At 38.8% G+C, this 19269-nt stretch overlaps 2 protein-coding genes across 2 annotated transcripts; both read right to left on the bottom strand.

Moving 5' to 3' along the window:
- Positions 1-1796: 1796 nt before the first annotated feature.
- On the bottom strand, positions 1797-3669 carry LOC115683961 (deoxypodophyllotoxin synthase-like). Its single transcript, XM_030608623.2, has 3 exons — positions 3249-3669; positions 2830-3154; positions 1797-2224 (listed from the first exon to the last, which is right to left on the bottom strand). The coding sequence occupies exons 1-3, from the start codon at positions 3638-3640 to the stop codon at positions 1982-1984; spliced, it is 960 nt and encodes a 319-aa protein (XP_030464483.1). The 5' UTR covers positions 3641-3669; the 3' UTR covers positions 1797-1981.
- Positions 3670-10442: 6773 nt separating this feature from the next.
- LOC115683952 (pleiotropic drug resistance protein 1-like) lies at positions 10443-18332 on the bottom strand. Its single transcript, XM_030608612.2, has 24 exons — positions 17862-18332; positions 17409-17529; positions 16718-16806; positions 16336-16420; positions 16060-16219; positions 15874-15950; positions 15621-15674; positions 15449-15539; positions 15079-15380; positions 14694-14975; positions 14293-14609; positions 14037-14197; positions 13843-13946; positions 13587-13749; positions 13396-13512; positions 13128-13261; positions 12680-13012; positions 12242-12532; positions 12069-12152; positions 11846-11979; positions 11527-11754; positions 11278-11449; positions 10921-11175; positions 10443-10813 (listed from the first exon to the last, which is right to left on the bottom strand). The coding sequence occupies exons 1-24, from the start codon at positions 18191-18193 to the stop codon at positions 10553-10555; spliced, it is 4347 nt and encodes a 1448-aa protein (XP_030464472.1). The 5' UTR covers positions 18194-18332; the 3' UTR covers positions 10443-10552.
- Between the last annotated feature and the right edge of the window lie 937 nt (positions 18333-19269).

The following is a 19269-nucleotide window of genomic DNA, read 5'->3' as shown; positions in this document are numbered from 1 at the left end:
GACTTACCAATTTTTTTTTCCATTAAGTTATCACCTAGCTAATATGTGAACTATAAAATTGAGTTAGAATTTAAAAGGTTTGGTGAATTACAAACAAGTTACTATGAAATCAAGTGATCCGTGAATATTTTTACTAACAGTTTTTTTTTTTCATATCTACCAAACTTTTACAGAAATCTACCAACACGAAAGAAAATCTTTTTTTTTTCTCTTGACCAGTTAGAATCCTCCCAGTTGAATGTCCCTAGTTTACTTTGTGGTCTGCGCATAAAGGTGATTTTATGTCTCCTTCAAATGGTCCTTTGTTTGTTATTTCTTTTTCTTTTTCTTTTTCCTTTTCTTTTTCTTTTTCTTTTTCTTTTTCTTTTTCTTGTTTTGCTAGGTGATTGATCAAGTGCTTATGGCGAGTAGAAATTAGCTTAGTGGTGGATCCGATGGCCTTTTGCTTTGTTGCCACAACAATATTTTTTTAGATGAAAATCAAGAAGAGTTTAATTTCGAAGTGTCCTTGAGATGAACACAAAATCCCAAAATGCTTCCTCTAATTTTGTCTCAATTAACTCGATATGCGTCACCCGAAATCGCTTTGTCAAAAGTTTGTGCTTTGGCACCAATAAAGAGCGCATTTATTCGAATGAGAAAAAAGATAAAAACGAAAAATTTATACTCTACTAATCATGTTAGCTAATATTCAGGATTAAGATTATCTTCTTCAGAGTTATTTTTTATATTTCCAACTTACATTAGCCTACTTCACATGAACTGTTAAATCACGTGAGTCTAACAAATAATGTAGAGTTAACATAGATCAAGAGTACCAAGTAGTTTTCCCTTCTTGTGGCATCAAAGAATCACATTGGACGTACGTGCACCAACCGCACTTAAGTGTTCTCGTGATAAATTGATTGTAGGGGTGAAATTGACACACTTGCTCAGTCAAGTTATAGGAGTTCATTGAGGAAATAAATGGATGTAGGGGCACTTTGAGATTTCGGTTCCTCTTACATCAAATTAAGCACAAGTTTCCTAACTAAGGGTGGGGAAGATTTGGGAAAGCCAACTTTATGTTTTTGGAGAAAACATGACTCTACGATGGAGACTGAATCCAAAAGAATAATTGCCACGTGTATAATAACCTCCGAGAGTAGCAGTAAAACAATATACAAAGAAGAAGATCCTGGTGGGGTCTCAATATATTTTGCTATCTGATATATCTAAGACAATCCAAATCTTTCCTACTGTTTCATGTCATAGAAAAATGAGTGTACTAACAACCCCCGGATTTTAGTGGTCTTCCATTTTTTTAAAAGCTCAATTGATTGATTAGCATTTGACATTTAAACCCTTTTGTCATTAGATAATCATTTATGAACTCTTCATTAATTATCTTAGCAACTTAAGATGATCTTATTCCTATCTTGCCTCAACGGACTACGCAAATCCAAGTAAAAGAGGAAGCGAAACATGCTTGGTACTTAAACTCCACGAACACGCTTATCACTTGAGATACTTGCTACATTACATGTTAATTAGATTTAGTAAATTTTAAATTTTTGTCATTTAATTTAAAATTCAATGTTTGTGAAAAAATAATCTCAAAAAACATTATTGTATTTAATACTAGGATCATTTTGATAACATTATTCTCATGCGTGTCATGTACGTAACTAATGGATGATACTGCCGGGAAAGAAATTATCCTTACCAAAAATCACAATTTTAGAAAGTGTTCTTGTTCTACTTCAGCAGAATGTGTCGTTGCATGTATAGATTCAATCTAATCCACAATCAATAGGTTTCATTGCAAGAGCGTATTTCATAGGGTTTAAGATTTATTCACCAAGGTGGAGTTTCACGTCACATAAGAAGAAAAACCAAAAGTAGTCATTCCTTGACTACTGGAAAGGCATCACTCACAAGCTACACCAAGACTAAAGCACATAACTGGGAATATAGCAACACTTCATGATCAATCATGACCCTACACGCCACAATAGGCTTTGATTGGACACTTGGATTTATACCCTTCGTCGGTACGAAAGAATCGGAGTAGACCAAGATGATTGAATGGCTTGTACTTTAACGGGTGATCGTCATCAACGAGCTCTTCGGGAACTTGTAGTGTTCCATTATTGAACGAGAACAGCGCGAGCGAGTATCTGTCTTCCTTGCCGTTAATGGTCACCTTGTGGTTTGGAGACTGTATCCTATCGTTGCTCCATGCCTGTTCAAACGCCAGTTCAATTGTTAAACTTGAAATTTCAGGCATATATGGATTTAACTGAGTGAAGTCTTGAACTTGACTAGAATCAAGAACTCAACGTTTTATGTTTGGCCCGGCATCGATCCCAGATTTATTTCTGGTTATGTCAAGGTTAGCTCAAGATTTGTAATTCCATGCACTCAACATTTCGATTGAGTCCTGGATTTTGACAGAATGAGATTAACTTCGAAACTACATCTACTTCTGTATTGCAATAATATATTAGTCATTTACATAGATTGAACTCTTAAGTATTTAGTGCGCTTGAAGTACTTCAGGACCATTTTCACTCATTCCTCTAATCTGAATTTAACTTATATGTTTTTCTAGGAAATAGTTGGCACTTATTTTATTGTTCTATGATCCCTCATTTATTGAGTGACTATCCTACTTTAAATCAAGATGTAAGACAAGCAATATCATATATTTCAATCATAGAAACTTGTAGGTGGTGAATTACACTTGTGGTCCAGTAAGCACTTTAGTTTTTCCTGAGAAATGTTTAATTTCGTGCTTATCATTTCTCATTCCTTAGTTTCAATAAGGAAATTTAGATCAGCACTCACCATTAATGCATCTCCAGCCATGACCACGAATTTTGAAGGCGACATCTCGACAGTGATCCATTCTCCGTCCTTGGTTTCGACCTCCAAGCCGTTAACTTCACTGTCCTGATGAAGAATGGTGGTGAAGCTCTTGTCGGTGTGATTGATGAATCCAAGATTAGGCTCATTCTCTAGCGGTGCCCTATTCTTTAAGAGCCGAAGGAGGTACGTAGTTGATCCGATGTAAGAATCATAATGCTTCTCTGAATTGTAGCTCTCGAATATCATTCTCGTAACAGTCCAGTCCAACTCCGCCGCAAGCTTCGCATACGAATTCATGATGTTGCTGACCAAACAAAGAGCAAAACGATCACAAACTCAAACAAAATGCTCAAAATACACAGAAAGGAAACAAGTGGCTGAATTCAAGAAGGGAGAACCGAAAGCGATCGTTGCCACTAGGCCACATAAGGTCAGTGAATTTCTGAGTCGCCTCTAAAGATGTCGCGTCGTCAATGCCCAAGCTCTCGTGTAGAGGAAGCTTGGCAATCTGGCCGACATAGCCGTTCAAGGGTTTCTGGTACCGGTTCTTCATTTTGGTCTCCGTGGGAAGAGCGAAGAGTTCGTGCAAAACGCCGAAGGTGGCATCATGAACTTGTGATGGGATTATTTCGTCGTAGTTCACCACGAAGAAGCCAAACTCTTCAAGTGCTTGGATCACCTTCTTGCATGTGGAGACCCAAGAAGTTGTCCCTGGTTTCAGGTCTTCACTAGAGAAACTGAGGATAGGAAGCTTTGGTGAGCCTTCACTACCCATTTCGAGTGTTGGCATGTTCGATTGATTTGAATAAACTCGGAGAGATTTCGAGGACTCTGACAGATTTCGAGGAGTATTAATAGGAGCGGAGGAGAATTAACATGTCATTATTTGTAGTTTTACGGAATGTTATTCTTCCTATGACTAAAGAAGACATGGCATCCATGAGGGTAAGAAAGGAAGACGTAAACTAAGGTTGAAAATTTGTCATTTGGGAGGTGATATATTTACATTTTTTTTTTGGTCGAAATGTATTTACATGTTAGGTGGAGATTTTCTTGAATATAATAGATGCGTGGTGGATATTGACTTGGGTGATTCCTTTGACAGCTTGTATATTGACCTACGAAGACATTGAGTGACATGATAAAGGAAAATGATTTTCGAAAAATCATTTAAAAAAATTATTTTCAAATTAGAAAATTTGTGTTCCTAACTTTAAGCATGTATATTTTCTTTAACTATAAATGGTTTTACGTTGATTGATCATTTTCAGCAAATCAAACGCGAAAAAGTCGGAAAACTAATTCGCAGAAAATTATTTCACTTGTACAAATACATGCTTAGTGTTTTCTATTCTATTGGACAGCATGGAGTATAGTGTAAATTTTTTAGTTGAACCCTCCTCATCGTTTTTGTTGATTATATCATTGAACATAATAAATCAAGTTCCTAATTCATAATAAATTAATGGATTAGGCTGTGGACATAGTGACTCCCATCTTACCATTATGAGATAATTGAGGTATTTCAAAAGCTTGGATTTATTCACCTAAGGCGGGTATATCGTTATAAAATATTGAGGGGCGACTGTAAGGTGTCGGAGAAAAATGTTCCACATCAAAATCATTAACAGGGATATAATTTGATATATATAGTTATTTATAATTTAGGGAACTTGAATGTTGTTATTCTCAATCATCCTTTTAATTTATAATAGGGAAAACACCACCAAAAATCTCAAACTATGCCACTTGTGATAAATTTACCCTGAATTTTTTTTTGTGACACGAAAAACACCAAACTATGCCACTTGTGACACATTTACCCCATAATAATTTGGTCTAAGGGCATTTTCGTCATTTTCCTTTTTCTATTTTTTTTCCTTTTTTTCTTTCTTCTCTCCTCCCTCCGCCGGCCATGGCGGAGGGAAGCCAGCGAGGGCAGCCCTCGCCGACGTTGGGGCTGGGCGAGGGCTGCCCTCGCTGGATCTAGCTCGGGCGACCCTCACCAACATCGGGCGAGAGTTGCCCTCACCCGATGCCAGCGAGGGTTGCCCTTGCCCCACCCCAACGCCGGCGAGGACCGCCCTCACCGGCTTCCCTCCGCCATGGCTGGCGGAGGGAACTGAGAAAAAAGGAAAAAAAAACAGAAAAAGGAAAAAGACGAAAATGCCATTGGGCCAAAGTATTGTGGGGTAAATGTGTCACAAGTGACATAGTTTTGGGTTTTTCGTGTCACAAAAAAAAGTTCAGGGTAAATTTGTCACAAGTGACATAGTTTGAAGTATTTTGTGGTATTTTCCCTTTATAATAATAAAGCATCTTAAAGATATTGAAAAAGCCTTTCCTAAAGTAAATTCTAGCTTTCAATGTATAAGATCTCCATGATAGATTCACGGTATAATTAGGAACCTTTTGATATAGGAGAAGCAATTCAAACATTTTCTCCAAATCGCAGATGGAGGTTTTGGTAGAATTTACAGCTTTTCTTGGAGCCATCATTTGTATCAACATTGTTAAAACTTTAAAAATTACAATTAACATTCTATTGTACACAATAAGTATCGCTGTTGCATCCCATATCTTTAGAATTTGCACTCTGCATCCTATAATTTGTGTGTTGATTTACGATGTGCACCCCATTGAGCACCCGCAGTTGTAAAAAGCACTATGATACTAGCACCGTTTACCAATTTGCATCATCAATATAATGGGTATTTTAAAAATATATATAAATGTGTAAAAAGGGAAATTAATTTGAGAAAGAAATTTGAATGATTGTAATTATATGAGAAATATTTAAAATTCAATTTTAAGATATATAATATTTGTGGGAATATCTAACATTTAACTTGATTAATTATAGTTTCGTACATTTCGTTGTACCTCATTCCATAGTTATAATAGAAGACATGGACATTTCCCAGATATTTAGACCACATTTTGAGGTTGAAACTCTCGTATGATTTGCTTTCTATATGTTAAATATCAATTAATTTACTCGTTCATTCCCTCTAACTCAGTTAATCTTTTTAATCACTTTAATATCCTAGTGCCTTCAATCCTTCATATTCAAGGTGTAAAAATGATTGAGATATACAGCTATTATCATAGATATAAGCAAAAGTGACCCAAGCATCTCTCTGGCAAACTCAACGATTAATCAACTTTAAGCATGAAAGAAGAAAAAAAGACATAGAACAGTAAGACTATTATATAAGCATCTCTCTGTTATAACTTATTCAATTCCTCCAACTACGTACAAACTGCTTTAGGTTAAGGTAAAATGCACAAGTCAAAAGCCAGGACTTAATCAATTCACAAGACTAGAAAAGTATTTGATGTACCTCTAGGTAGCTGAAATTCTATGCTCATGCTCTTAGAATATAAAAAGACATAGAATGGTAAGACTACAATATATGCTAATAGATAGACAAAATGGTAATTCAATTGAGTCAACTTAACTCTCGTCTTATCCCATAAATCTATTATAGATTATAAGGTTTTATTAAATCTTTCTCATATCTCTCTAAGAGCTCGTCTAGTCTAACTGTAGTTGAAATATAACTGTGTCGTGTTGTAAATGTTTATGAAGTATTGTAACTTCTATGTTTGATAATACATGTTTTACAGTTGTGGCACCTCAAAAGTGTGTGAGAAGGCTTCCTAAAACTGTTGTAGCTTTGAAGGTACTACAACCGTGTGGTATTATGAAATATAAAGCACACATTTTCATAGTTGAAACTATTGCAATGTTCAAGTGCATTTGCAACAACCAACAAATATCACCTATTCTTCTCCTTTAGTATTTTTTTCATTGTTTGCATGCATTGTCATTTTGCTAGAGAGAACAATCACGCATGAGATGTTGTATATTAGGCTCCGTTCATTTCACGAAAAATATTATGTTTCAAGAAAATGTTTTCTAGGAAGCCATTTTCCTAGAAAATGGCACAATTTTCCGGTGTTCGGCTGAAATCTGAAAAAGTTTCGGAAAATATTTTCCGTTATTTGGTATGGAAAACGTTTTCCTCACTTTTGAAGGTGTTTTGTCCGCTGAGGGAAAATGTTTTCCATGACTAGTTTATTTTCCGTGAAACGAACATCGGAAAATTTGGAAAATGTTTTCTTGGAAGTTATTTTCCATGAAACGAACGGAGCCTTAGTCTTTGAATATCTTTCCACGTCAAGTTGTGGTGTCAATGTCAATAGATACGGATTTTTTTCTTGATAAATAAACAAGTGGTGCTAAGATAGCTCATCATACTTGTTATTTTGTTTCGAAGTCTATTCATCACAATGGGGACCAAGAGTGATTTGGTCCCCCGTTCCTTGGTCCCCCGTTCCCTGATTCGAGACAGAAAGTTACACCATCAGAAAAGTATCTGAATGACTTATTCGATTGATTCCGCACAAATTATATAGTTTTAGTGATGATATATGATAGAAACCTAAGTAGTTTACGAGATAAGGACGGCAATCATAGATGTGTTACGAGTTGAAATAGAGACGTGATAGGGTTTGAAATGTGACGGGCATATGTGTATAGTGTCTAGTGAATTAAAATGGCGCACTTGAATTTAGCACGTCACTACCCAAAAACACTATAATAGCTATCTAAATTATCTAAAACAGAAAACAATCGAATCATGAGCTCTTGAATTCGAATACCTAATCCTTTTTTGCCATTTTTTATAGTCTAAAAATACAACATGAAATTACTCGCGTCGATTATTCACGAGTTTCTTTCAGGTGGAGACTAGAGCTGCCATGGCGATGCACGATGCACGATGAGACAAAGTCTCTTAAAGGGGTAATTTAGATCATGTTGATGCACGATGCACATGAGACAAAGTCTCTTAAAGGGGTAATTGTCATTGCTGCGTACGAACCAAGTGCCCTTTGCCAAAGAGAGCTGAAAGAAGCTTCTATTTATAGGCTTCAAAACCTAGCATTAAGGGCATTACGACGATATACAAGAGGAACAGAGAAAAACTAGTGATTGGAGTGGAGGGGAAGATCTGTTTATGATCAAGAAAGAGTCGAGCCTTGGTCTGAGCTAGGACTAAGGTGGTAGTGCTACCAACAGATTCTTCGCTAGTAAGAAATTACGCTTTTTTTGGGAAGATCTAGACATCTTTCCCCGACCTTTGCTGTGATTGAACTGCTATCCGACTGGGTGAATGAGAGGATGGGTTTGAAATATTCTCATGCCCTTATATGACTGTACATTAAGTAACCCTATATGATTCAACTGATTCTTGATAAATGATTGACTAGGTCCAGCCAAACAATTCAAGACAATAGTCACGCAGGTCTTAGTGGCCGCTAAGACAGCTGTAATATAAAGTCTGTTCAGCGTCATTTCATCATCGATGACGAAGATGAGATGTGCCCACAACATTGGTTACCTAGGACCACTCTTTGTCCTAGCACAAAAAGTCGTGCGAGCCAAGAACTTTTATCATATAATAGCAAAATTATGGACAAATTGAGATTGCAACTCCATCTTAGGTTACATTGACATCAGGAGTATTTTAATCTCCTATTTGGACTTCCCACCAAACAAATCCGTGTGCTTCATGTGTACTTTCACAATTTCCTTGATAATGCGAACTATATATTCAGATTTGGACTCTTTCCAATCATGCCGTCCCCAGGAAATTATGCTCTAAATACAAACAAAATGATCAATTTGTTGGTGTATCTTACAGGACCGCCAAAGAAGCTTCTGATTGGATTTCGTGAGATCTTGCCATCCACTAGAGTGTGCCAAATATACGACAATGATTTTTAATCGTATATTATGTAATAAAACTTATGATTGGATCTCTTGAGATCTTGCCTTCCATATTAATCAGAATGTAGTACGAAGTATGATTTAAAGATGACCCTTTTTTATGTACATTTAAATTCTGCGTTATTTTTCAAACGTTTGATTGGATTTCATGAGATCCTACCATCCAAAAAAAAGTTAGCATATTTTAAAGGCCACGAATACAATATAATACACCAAATTCATTTCAGATTTATTTGTCGTGTGTACATACATGCGCTACTATCGAGTTACGTCAAATTAACTGTTTGTAAAATGGCTTAAAACTTGTTAGGGAAATGAAAGGAAATAATCGGCGAAATCATATCATTGAGGGTAAGAGGGATGCATGTGGCCCAAATCAAAGAATTAACAAATTTTCATTCAAGTGTTGTGAGTAGATCTGATCAATAGGCAGATCCGGATATGCCAGGTCGGGCATTGAGGTAAAAGGCTAAAATTGTCCAAAAAATTATAAATCTATTATACGGCGGACAATTCAATCCTACATTTGGCCAATTTAATCCTAAACATTTTGGCAATTTGCCGATTTTTCTGATCAATTTTGGCAGGGAATCAACAATGTAGATACTGGCCGTCCCACATGGTACAGCTGGTGTTTACGTGGATAATTTTTGTAATTTTTAAAATATATTTTAAATATTAATTTTTTTCTTTTTTCTTTTTTCTTTTCTTTCTTTTTTATTTACTATTTTTCTTCCCTGAAGGTTTGGCAAAGGTCGTCGAGGCCTCATCGATGGCTGACAACCCTTGCTAGCTGCAGGCTGTCAACAGCCTTTACCTCTGTGCGCGGCGAGGGCCACGACAACCTTCGCCTCTGTACGCTGCAACCCTCGCCTTACGGCTCTCATCGGCTTGCACAAGCTTGGCGAGGGCTGTGAAAAGCGTCGCCTCACCAGATTTGTGTGAGGCGAAGGCAATCACGACCCTCGCCCAATGTCCGACAAGGGCTGCGACACCCTCACTGAGCTAGATCTATGCACAACGAGGGCTGTGACAGCCCACACCTTGCACAGAGGCGAAGGTGGTCACGGGTCTCGCCCAGTGGTCAACAACCCACACCGACCATTACCTAAGCCCCGTCGACCCCTGTCAACCCTTAACGGAAGAAAAACATCAAAAAAGAGAAAGAAATAATAAAATTTCAAACTTTTTTTATAAAATTGCAAAAAATTGTCCATGTCAACATTGGCAATGCCACACATAAGACAATTAGCATCACTTTATCGATTTCCGAACAAAATTGGTCAGAATAACTAAATTGAAAAATTGTCGAAATATTTAAGACTAAATTGGCCACTTAATAATAGGTTTAAGATTTTTTGAATAATTATCCGGAGGTAAAAGTCATTGTCATGCCCACCACAATACAAATATAATAATTTTATTGGGCCTGAGTGCAGGCCCAAGTATACACATGCTCGAACCATCAGCAAACCATGCATACAGGGAAAAAAAAGATAAAATTGCACACGAGGACTTATGGATTATCAGATTCAAGAACAAATTGAACCTATCATTTCAATTTAAGTCTAATTAGATTACTCTCTTCGAGGTTAGATGTCTAATGAAATGATTTCAAAGGACTAATTCTGACATTTTGACATTGATTGAGATCAGTGGTTTGATTTGAAAGGGAAATGATCATGATATGCAATCATGTTCCTGCGTACCAAATTTGATCTCCAGTCTCAGGACTTCACAGTTGAATCCTTCTTCAGGAAGAGATTCATATGACTGAAAAGATGGAGACACTTGCTGGTAAAAACACGAGGGTTCATATGCTTTCCATTGCAATTAGATGCCAATTTACATGTACATTATTTGACAGAAACATGCTAGTTATCCGGATCGATGCAACGCTAAAGTCTACCGCCTCTGGAAATTGAGCACCTTGATGGAAATGGTGAAAATGGACACAAAGAGCACCGCGAAGCCTAAGATCACGGCGGCGATCACGCCCAGGAAATCATGTCGGAAACCAAAGTAATCCCTCACGTATTCGTCCACCGTGCCCTCAGTGTCCTCAAGCGTGTTCTTTAGATCGCCGAACTGAGAGACTACCAATCCATATAAAGTCCAAGAAACCGGGCACGCCCAATAGTACCATCTCCACCAGACAGGTATCCTCTGTTGAATAGGAAGTCACGAGGATGTTCATAAATCAGGCATTACACTTGTTGTTGAAAACAAAATCAGCAGAAACATCAAAATCGATGGGTTGCCGTGGAACTTACAGTCCTTGGCACAATGAACCCCGAAAAGAGGTTCCACACGCCGTAGAATGCAGAAGAGACGATGGAAGCGATGTGGTGGTTCGGGGTCAGGCCCACGGCCATCATACCATAGTAGGTGAAATACAACAATGTGAAGTACATCAAGAACAGATACCAGAAAAATTTCGCAATGGTCCATTTGAATCCAATCATTGCGTAAACTATGATACCATATGATGTAGCTTGCGCGAGAACATAAGGGACTTCAATCAGAACCTACGAAATAAAGATTAATCACATCAGCAAGCTTCCAATATTGATTTAGGCATAACACTACTTAGAATAAGCATACTCGGAAGCGTTTCAAAGCAATTTTACCTGTGCTAATGCGTATGGCAGGGCCGAGTACATCCCCGCAGCTCGCTCTCTATAGAAAACCGTTTTCTCCACTGCTACAACTGGTTGCACAGAAGATGCATTTTGGATCCCAAGGAAGAGAACAGCCGAATACATAGATCCCATCGCATTGAACAAATCTTGTTGCCGGGTCCTGCGAGCCTAACATTCAGAAACACACAACTTCGAAAATGAGCGAGGCAAAAAATTGACGTTCTAGACAGAACTTACGTTTTAGAGCCGAGGTCCCAGAACATAGTCCCAAACATTAAGGCAATGAAGATGGTGAAGAGGAACCGAACAGCCGTATACGGAGGATTCCGCCAGTAAGACCAATGTTGCTTCCATAAGCAAGCCATTAACTGGGTGAAAGTTGACTGAGAATACTTAGTCGGGAAATAAAGATCCTTAGAATTTGGGGGAGGTATGCTCAACTCTTTAATCAAAGCCTTGTTCCTCCTGAAAATCACGAAAATGTGTTTTCCCATTGACATTTTACGGGTCAATAGCAAGACTAAAAGTTGGACCTCAAGATGTGAGGTAAACCCACCTGTACAAATCTGAGTTTTTGTATAAATCAGAAAAATCAACACCCAAAGCGAGTTCTTGTGCTGGGCTTGTAACTTCGAGCATCCAAGTTGCCGGATTATAGCCATCTTTGATACCGCGAACTCCCTGAATTCCCTTCATTTTGAAGAAATATACCTTGGTGATTCAAGTAGCAAAAGGAAAGTACAATTGAAGCCGGATTATATTCGTGAAACAGTCTGTACCTCAAAATAGTTTATTAGATGAGAAGACTGATGACCCAGAGGACCGACATATATCTCTTGTCCCCCTCGTTTCATTAAGAAAAGCTGCAAAGCAAGCACAAACGCTATAGCTTCAAAGTTTGAGAGCGCTGCAAAAAGATTTCTCGTATTTTGAATGTGTTGACATAACTCACCTCATCAAATGCTTCAAATATATCAATGCTTGGTTGGTGAATTGTGCATACGACCGTTCTCCCCGTGTCGACTGTATTTCTAACTGTTCTCATGACGATAGCAGCAGCTCTTGCATCAAGCCCTGAGGTTGGTTCGTCCATGAAAATGATGGAGGGGTTTGCGACTAGTTCAACCGCAATGGTCAGCCTTTTGCGTTGCTCAGTGGATAGACCATCCACACCAGGCAAACCGACCAAGGCATGTCTCAGCGGATTTAGCTCCACAAGCTCCATGACTTCCTCAATAAACATCTGCAACATTTTTTCCATTAGAAATGATTTGAAATAGATCGATCCTCAATTGACTTTATAAACAGCTAAGCAGTAAGCACTTCCACAATTTATTTTTAGTTAAGAAGACGATCCTGGTAGAAACAGATTGTGGTGGTAGATGCAAACCTTTCTAGTTGGTTCATCCACGCCAGGTGGCAAACGCAGCCATGCCGAGTAAAGTAGCGACTCATAGACAGTAACATGAGGTGAATGGATGTCATTCTGTTCACAGTATCCGGAAATCCTAGCAAATGTATCTTGGTTCTTTGGATACCCAGAAATTGTTATGTTCCCCTTGATGTATCCTCCGGTTTTTCTCCCAGCCAACACATCCATCAGGGTAGTTTTACCAGCACCGCTGACGCCCATCAGAGCTGTGAGGACACCTGGCCTAAAATCACCACTTACACCTTTCAAGAGCACCAATTTATCCTCAAGAACACCTTGATTCTTCATTTCCTGCCAAGATAACCACGAACACTTAGTTGTACTTAGGATGAACATTTAAGGTTAAACAAATCGAAAATGTACTATGTTCACTATCTTCAGACTTTTCACAGCTTAACATAAATACCTGTGGCATGTCAACTGAATAAGTTATTTCATCGAAAGTTATTGAGTGCTGCTCAAATGGGAGCACCATTCCTCTTTTCCTATCAGCGGCAACAGCTGTCTCGGGCCGGGTAGGTGTAGACTTGGATGACCTTCCTGCAAGACCAAAAAGAAAAGATAGGCAAAGAAGTAACACGAGTCCTTGACGGAACAAAACCTCTGTTCACCCTCTGACGTCTTGACTTCTGCTAAATAGTAAACTATGAAAAGAAACTATCTATACTTCATACCTGATCCATTTTTGTGAGTAGAGCCTTGAGATTGCAACTGAATTGATCCTCCCATTCTATTAACGTCCTCATTGCCCTCAGGATCATCTGATTTTACTGTCTGGGATTGGCCAAAGGCTGCATCATAACATGGAGCTTGAGTAGGCAAGCTCTTGCTGACAGAAACCTCAACAAGAAGAAAAGCCACTTACGATTGAGAAGAGCAAGAGCCATGGAAAACCCAAAGTTGAAGAGGATGACGAACCCAAACAACGCCCCAACTCCTATCCAATACCAGTATGCTTCAGTAAAGAACCCACGGGACTTCAAAACTTGAATTCCTAGTGGTTCGTTTGAACTTGAATTTATGGGAATCTATTATAAGGAATAGCACAAGAGGAATCGGTCAGTCAAATTCACATCTATGAAAGGTCAAAATATTGGCTTTAAGCAGCTACAAGACTTTACCTTATCCCAACTCGATCCTAAAAGCTCGTTAACAACTATCGCATTCTGCCCATACATTATAGGAGATATCCAGTAGCCCCAAATCCACCATTTCTTCACGTTCTCTACAATTAAAAGAAATCAAGATTAGCATTTCTTATGAAGAAGTATGAACAAAATAAACAAAAAAGGTTGAACTCTAGTACGTGTAATACCTCGGGAAATAACTACTCCGCCCAATGCAAAGAGAGTGAGCAGAGCAAATGCCCCGAATGTGTTGGCAATGATCAGATTTCTCCCAAGTGCTGCGATCAATCGAAACAAACCAGAGGCCATCTGGTTAGCGACCACAAGCAAAAGATACTGCTTGAACAACCTGTAACCCAACATAGACAGTAGAATGTATCAACTAGGACAACGAGATTAGAATTTCCATTTTACCACCAAAGAACAATCACAGCTCTTTCTTACCTTCCAACATTTGGGTCATATCCAATGACGTAGTAGGTGATGAACACCCAGACTGCAACCTCCACGAATGTGATAGGGATCTTGAGAATCCAAGTTGGAAGAGCATATGCCCATGCCGGATAGAAGAGGAGGTCTCTTTGCTTGTAGAAAACTGGGAGCTTGGCTATGGTCATCGAAAGCTCCACCATTCCATTAAACATGATTGAAATCAGGGTGAAGAACAAGGCACCAATGTAAACTCCTCCATCAGTTGCGGAATCCCGATGCATCTTAGTCCGTAAGAACAGGGTCATCGTAATAGATGCCATAACTGTAAGCTAATAAAACAAGTCATATCAGATTATGTACATCAGATAATTTATGGTTGAAGTGAACTGAAAGAGAATGAAGTTGGTATTTACCTGAGTGATCTTGAAGATGTAGACAAAGGAGTTCCTTTTCATAAGCAAATACTCTCTTGAAATGCAAGCTTTCAGCAAATCCTTCATTCCAACACCAAATCTTTTGGTAGTCAAAGCGGCCGGGTGGTTCTTGTTCTTATCAAATGGAGTGGAAAGTTCATCCCCGAGTTTTCTTCCCACGTGAAATGACTGGAACGCCTCCGCAAATTCCCGAACCGTAACAAAAGTGTAAGGCTCCTCTTTGCATACCCAATACTGATGCTGATCTTTTCTTGATGTTACCTATCGAAAAGTAGAAAAGTACGTTATTGCAAGGGACTTGCTAAAGTATATATCTTTTATCTCCTAAAAGTTGCTGAAATGAAATTTTAATAGTTTTACTTACTTCCTGCAAGAAATCGGCAACACCCTTCCTCCCAGGGCATTTGAATCCCATGGATTCGAAGAAATCTAGGACGAGTTCACGCGGGCCCTGGTACACGACCTGACCATCAGACAGGAGAATGATATCATCAAACAGATCGTAAGTCTCTGGAGCTGGCTGGAGGAGAGAGATAACCGCCGTTCCATCAAGGATGTGAATAAATTGTTTCAGGGAGCTGACGATCTGGTATGTCGTTGAGCTATCGAGCCCAGTAGATATCTCATCCATGAACAATGCCTTAGCAGGCCCAACCAGCATCTCACCTAGAAATTACAGATCAGAGAATCGAACATTTTCAGTTACTAAAATTTAATATGCTTCTAGTTCTAACCTGTGGTCACACGCTTCCGTTGTCCTCCAGAAATACCCCTCAGCATTTCATCTCCGACCATGGTATCAGCACATATTTCCAGCCCTAAAATCTGTGCAGAAAACATGTGCATTAAAGTTCTGCTATTTGTCAAGTGCCTGCATGATTTTGTAGTGATTCTTGTCAAAATTACCTTAAGAATATAATCAGTGACAACATTAGCCTCCTGACCTTCTGTTGCTGCTGCCTGTGGAATTTTGCATGACCCATTGCATAAGAAAAACCAGACACCCACGTTAATCTAAGAATTTCAACAACATAGTAACTGCTTGCTGGAGTCCGACTAAAAACCATTTGTTCCTCGTCAGTTTCTTCTTATGGATTACTTAATTCATTTCCTTAGTGGAAAAACGAAAAACGACTCTAAGTTCGCCTTGTATAATTACCTTCATGAAGATATCAATATCAGGGTCTGGTTTTATATTTGCCGCTTTCTCTCTTCTCGACAACTCCGACAACATATCTGTAGATGCCACCAAAGAATCATCATTTCTTATTCGAAAAAATTTGTCCAAGTCAAACTCAAACATGACATTATAAAAATATAAAAGAATTAATTCCAATTCACCAACCGTATCGTGATCCAACACCCTGACATCTTGCAGAGAAGGCTAAAGTTTCTCTAACTGTCATTTCTCCTAGGTGAAGATCGTGTTGACTTGTGTAAACGGCGGTTCTTTGGGGCACAAACTCATTCAAGCCATGCCCATTGTAAGTTACCCTTCCTGTTGTCTGACGAACAATCTTCACTCTTTCAGTATAATTGGATGATGTTTTAATTTATCATATAAAAGTTGAAAATCCACAAAAGAAGGGCTGAAATTAAATGAAAGGTGACCTGCACTAACCTTTAGTTCAGGATCGAGCTTGCCAGCCAAAGCTAACAAGAGCGTGGTCTTCCCTGAACTAGGAGGACCCAGAAGCAAAGTCATCCTGCAAAATTGTCCATTTAAATGAGAAGAAACTTGCCAGAAGAGAAAGGAAATTATTAGTTCCAAATCGAATTTGAAGCGGTAATCCAATCGACATGTTGAAAACTTCTGTCCAACAAGAATTTGACAATTTTTAGTTGAGACTTTTGAATAATTACACGACATGTAATGCATCTATAGATACAGCACCAAGCTTGGAGATGGAACCAAATCAGACGAGCTGAAGTAAAATTAAGTTCAGTTCAATTCAATTTGGAGGTTCGAAAAACTGGTTTTTGATTTGGTTTGATTTGCTCACCTGCCCGGTTTGATGATCCCACTGACATCTTGAAGGATAGTCAAGTGCTTCCTTCTACTAGGAAGTATGTGTAGAAATTTCAAGAAGCCCTTCAGCGGTAAAAAGAAACAAAAAGAATAGTAAAGGTTAAACAAAGAAACCAATCAGAACATTCAACCAAGTCACTGAATATCATTTTAATCAGAAAAACAATATGATCCTAATTGCAAGTTATGTGACTCAAATAGTATGGGACTTGGATGTGTGGTTTATATTTTATCAGGTTCTCCCATCTCAATAGCTAGCTTTTGGGTTGTGGTTCTCCGAAAGTCTATATCGATTGATATAGGAGCCGTCCACCATATCTCCCAGTTGCATTATCGAGGGGCGCCGGTGGTGAACCGATATTGCAGTGGTTGCCCGAGACTAGCAAAAGGCGGGTACAAAAGTCAACCCTACGTGTGCACCGGGATTGCGGAGCATGGCTGATTGTTATGATCCTAAATGGGACTTGCATATCACATATATGGTGTGGGACTTTGATGTGTGGTTTGTATGGTCTTGGAGGTGAGAGAGCCAAGGCCATTTAAATCACATATCGAAGTCCATATCGATATGGATCTGAGTCCTACGCTTGAGTTAGGATCCTAACAAAAATGAAGTTGCCTTTTTGGCTTTTACATTTAAGTTATTTAGGTGGTTGCTAGCTTACCTCTAGAATATTGGTGCAGAAATTAATGAAGGTTGGCAAAGCTCTGCTTCCTTCATGAGCCTCAGCCTCCACGTTCAAATGCTCAAATCTAACTTCAATTGTAGGAATGTCGATTCCAACTCTGCAAATAAACCCAGATTCACGATCACCACAGTTATTCAAACCCGAAATGACAAAAAAAAAAAAGGCATCTTGAGAATACCAGGAAAACTTTCTGCGGAAAAAATAATACATGCATGATTCCTGAATGAACAATTACCACCATTCTGGACGAGAAATTTTTCACTAACAAGAGATGGTCTGACGTGACATGGATCTTCCTTGGTAAAGATTTTTCTCGGAAGCCAAACAGACTCCATTCCAAAGAAACGTTGCAGATTTGGTAAACTTTTCCTCTTTTCTCGGAAACCCCACAAACAGAGGTTCCAAAGACAGAGCAAACAGAGACGGTACCTATCAATGCGGTTCTTGAGCTTCAGCAAAAACTTCTCGTTGTCCTCCTCGGCGACCCTCACTAACCTCTCCATCAATCTCTTCCTCTCGTGAAAACCCAGGTTCTGGATGTCGATCTCGTCGGCGCCGCCCCGCGAGGCCGTCAGGATCCCTTTCCGGAGGCGGTCGAAGGTGGGGAGCTTCTCGAGAGCAGCCCATCTGAGAGCTTCTTCGTCATCCTCCTCGCGCGAGGACCTTGAGAACACGTCCGTCGTCGTTGCATGGTTCCTCCACATGGTGGAGCTGGCCGCACGCAGGCTGTTGCTCGCTCTGTATATATCTCCTCTTTCCATGGACGATGCTGACAACTAAATCGTTGCTCTTGCTCTGTTTCTGAAACACAAGAAGATGAAGAAGACGTGAATGATAGCTTTTCGGGTTCTGTTTGCTGCTGATGCGTGCTTGTGTAATTACGTATGTAAAGTTGTTCTGTGAAAGGAGCTGCAATGGAGGAGAAACAGGCGCGAAGATGGAGTTTATATGGAGAAAGACTATGCGTGTGTTAGGTCCCACGGGGCGGCATTCGAATTGTCGACTCCATAAATGTTATTCCTGGGTTGGAAAATAAGAAGTCAAAATCCATTCTTCGTTTCCATACTTGACAAACTTTTTTTTAATCAAATTTCTATACTTCTCGCTAATCTAATCAAATCATTTTACTTTCACGAATTTTCTGATCAAATCCTTCTAATAATGAGATGCGTGGTGAGTGGGGGAGGACGCGGTAAGTGTTTGATGGAACTTTATCGAGAAAAAAAAATAAATTTGGAATAGAAAAGATCATCCAAGACATAAAAGAGTAATTTATTTATGAATTGGATAAAAAACCGAAGCACTTTAAGATTTACCGGTGAAGTTAATTGGACAAAAAACCTCAAAGAATTACTTAATTGAGAGGAATTCTCATATATTATCAACTCAAGACTTTGCATACTTGCAACTAAGAGAGCACCTCTTTTTTTTTATAGAGGAACTAGGACACTAAACTAGGAAACATTGAATTAGGAATGTTAAAACCTTAAAATAGGAAACATCAAATTAGAAAATCTTAATCTAGATATATTAAAGGATTCGGCTAGCGTGACCGTCCTCCATAAAATGACGGAGTGACGGTCAATTGTCAGCCACAAGACTTTTTTGAGGAAACCAGCTTCCTCAACCGGTTTCTTTTTGTTCGACCAAAAAAAAAAAAAACCGGTTTCTTTTTGACTCTATGTTTTTTTTTTTGTTTTTTTATGACTTCCATGTTTCCTTATTGCAAGCTCAAATTAAGGGACAAAGTCAAAAGAGGGCCCACAGAATCAATTTTCTTGAATATGAGAAAGAAAAAATAAATTAGATACCGAAATATAAAGAATTACAAGTAGAA

The sequence above is a fragment of the Syzygium oleosum genome, unplaced genomic scaffold (genome assembly GCF_021117445.2).
Source record: "Syzygium oleosum isolate NSW1041296 unplaced genomic scaffold, Sole_v2.1 Sole_v2.20, whole genome shotgun sequence".
Lineage (NCBI taxonomy): Eukaryota > Viridiplantae > Streptophyta > Magnoliopsida > Myrtales > Myrtaceae > Syzygium > Syzygium oleosum.
The sequence above is the reverse complement of the archived record's forward strand: the minus strand, read 5'-3'. Positions and strand labels throughout refer to the sequence as shown.

Excerpts from the sequence above, each read along its gene's own strand:
- LOC115683961 (XM_030608623.2), bottom strand. The coding sequence starts at position 3,640 with ATGCCAACACTCGAAATGGGTAGTGAAGGCTCACCAAAGCTTCCTATC. Across the intron at positions 3,155-3,248 it reads AGTGGCAACGATCGCTTTCG|CAACATCATGAATTCGTATG; the intron begins GTTCTCCCTTCT and ends TTGTTTGGTCAG. Across the intron at positions 2,225-2,829 it reads TGGCTGGAGATGCATTAATG|GCATGGAGCAACGATAGGAT; the intron begins GTGAGTGCTGAT and ends GCGTTTGAACAG.
- LOC115683952 (XM_030608612.2), bottom strand. The coding sequence starts at position 18,193 with ATGGAAAGAGGAGATATATACAGAGCGAGCAACAGCCTGCGTGCGGCC. Across the intron at positions 13,947-14,036 it reads CGGAGTAGTTATTTCCCGAG|AGAACGTGAAGAAATGGTGG; the intron begins GTATTACACGTA and ends TTTTAATTGTAG. Across the intron at positions 13,262-13,395 it reads TACTCACAAAAATGGATCAG|GAAGGTCATCCAAGTCTACA; the intron begins GTATGAAGTATA and ends TTGGTCTTGCAG.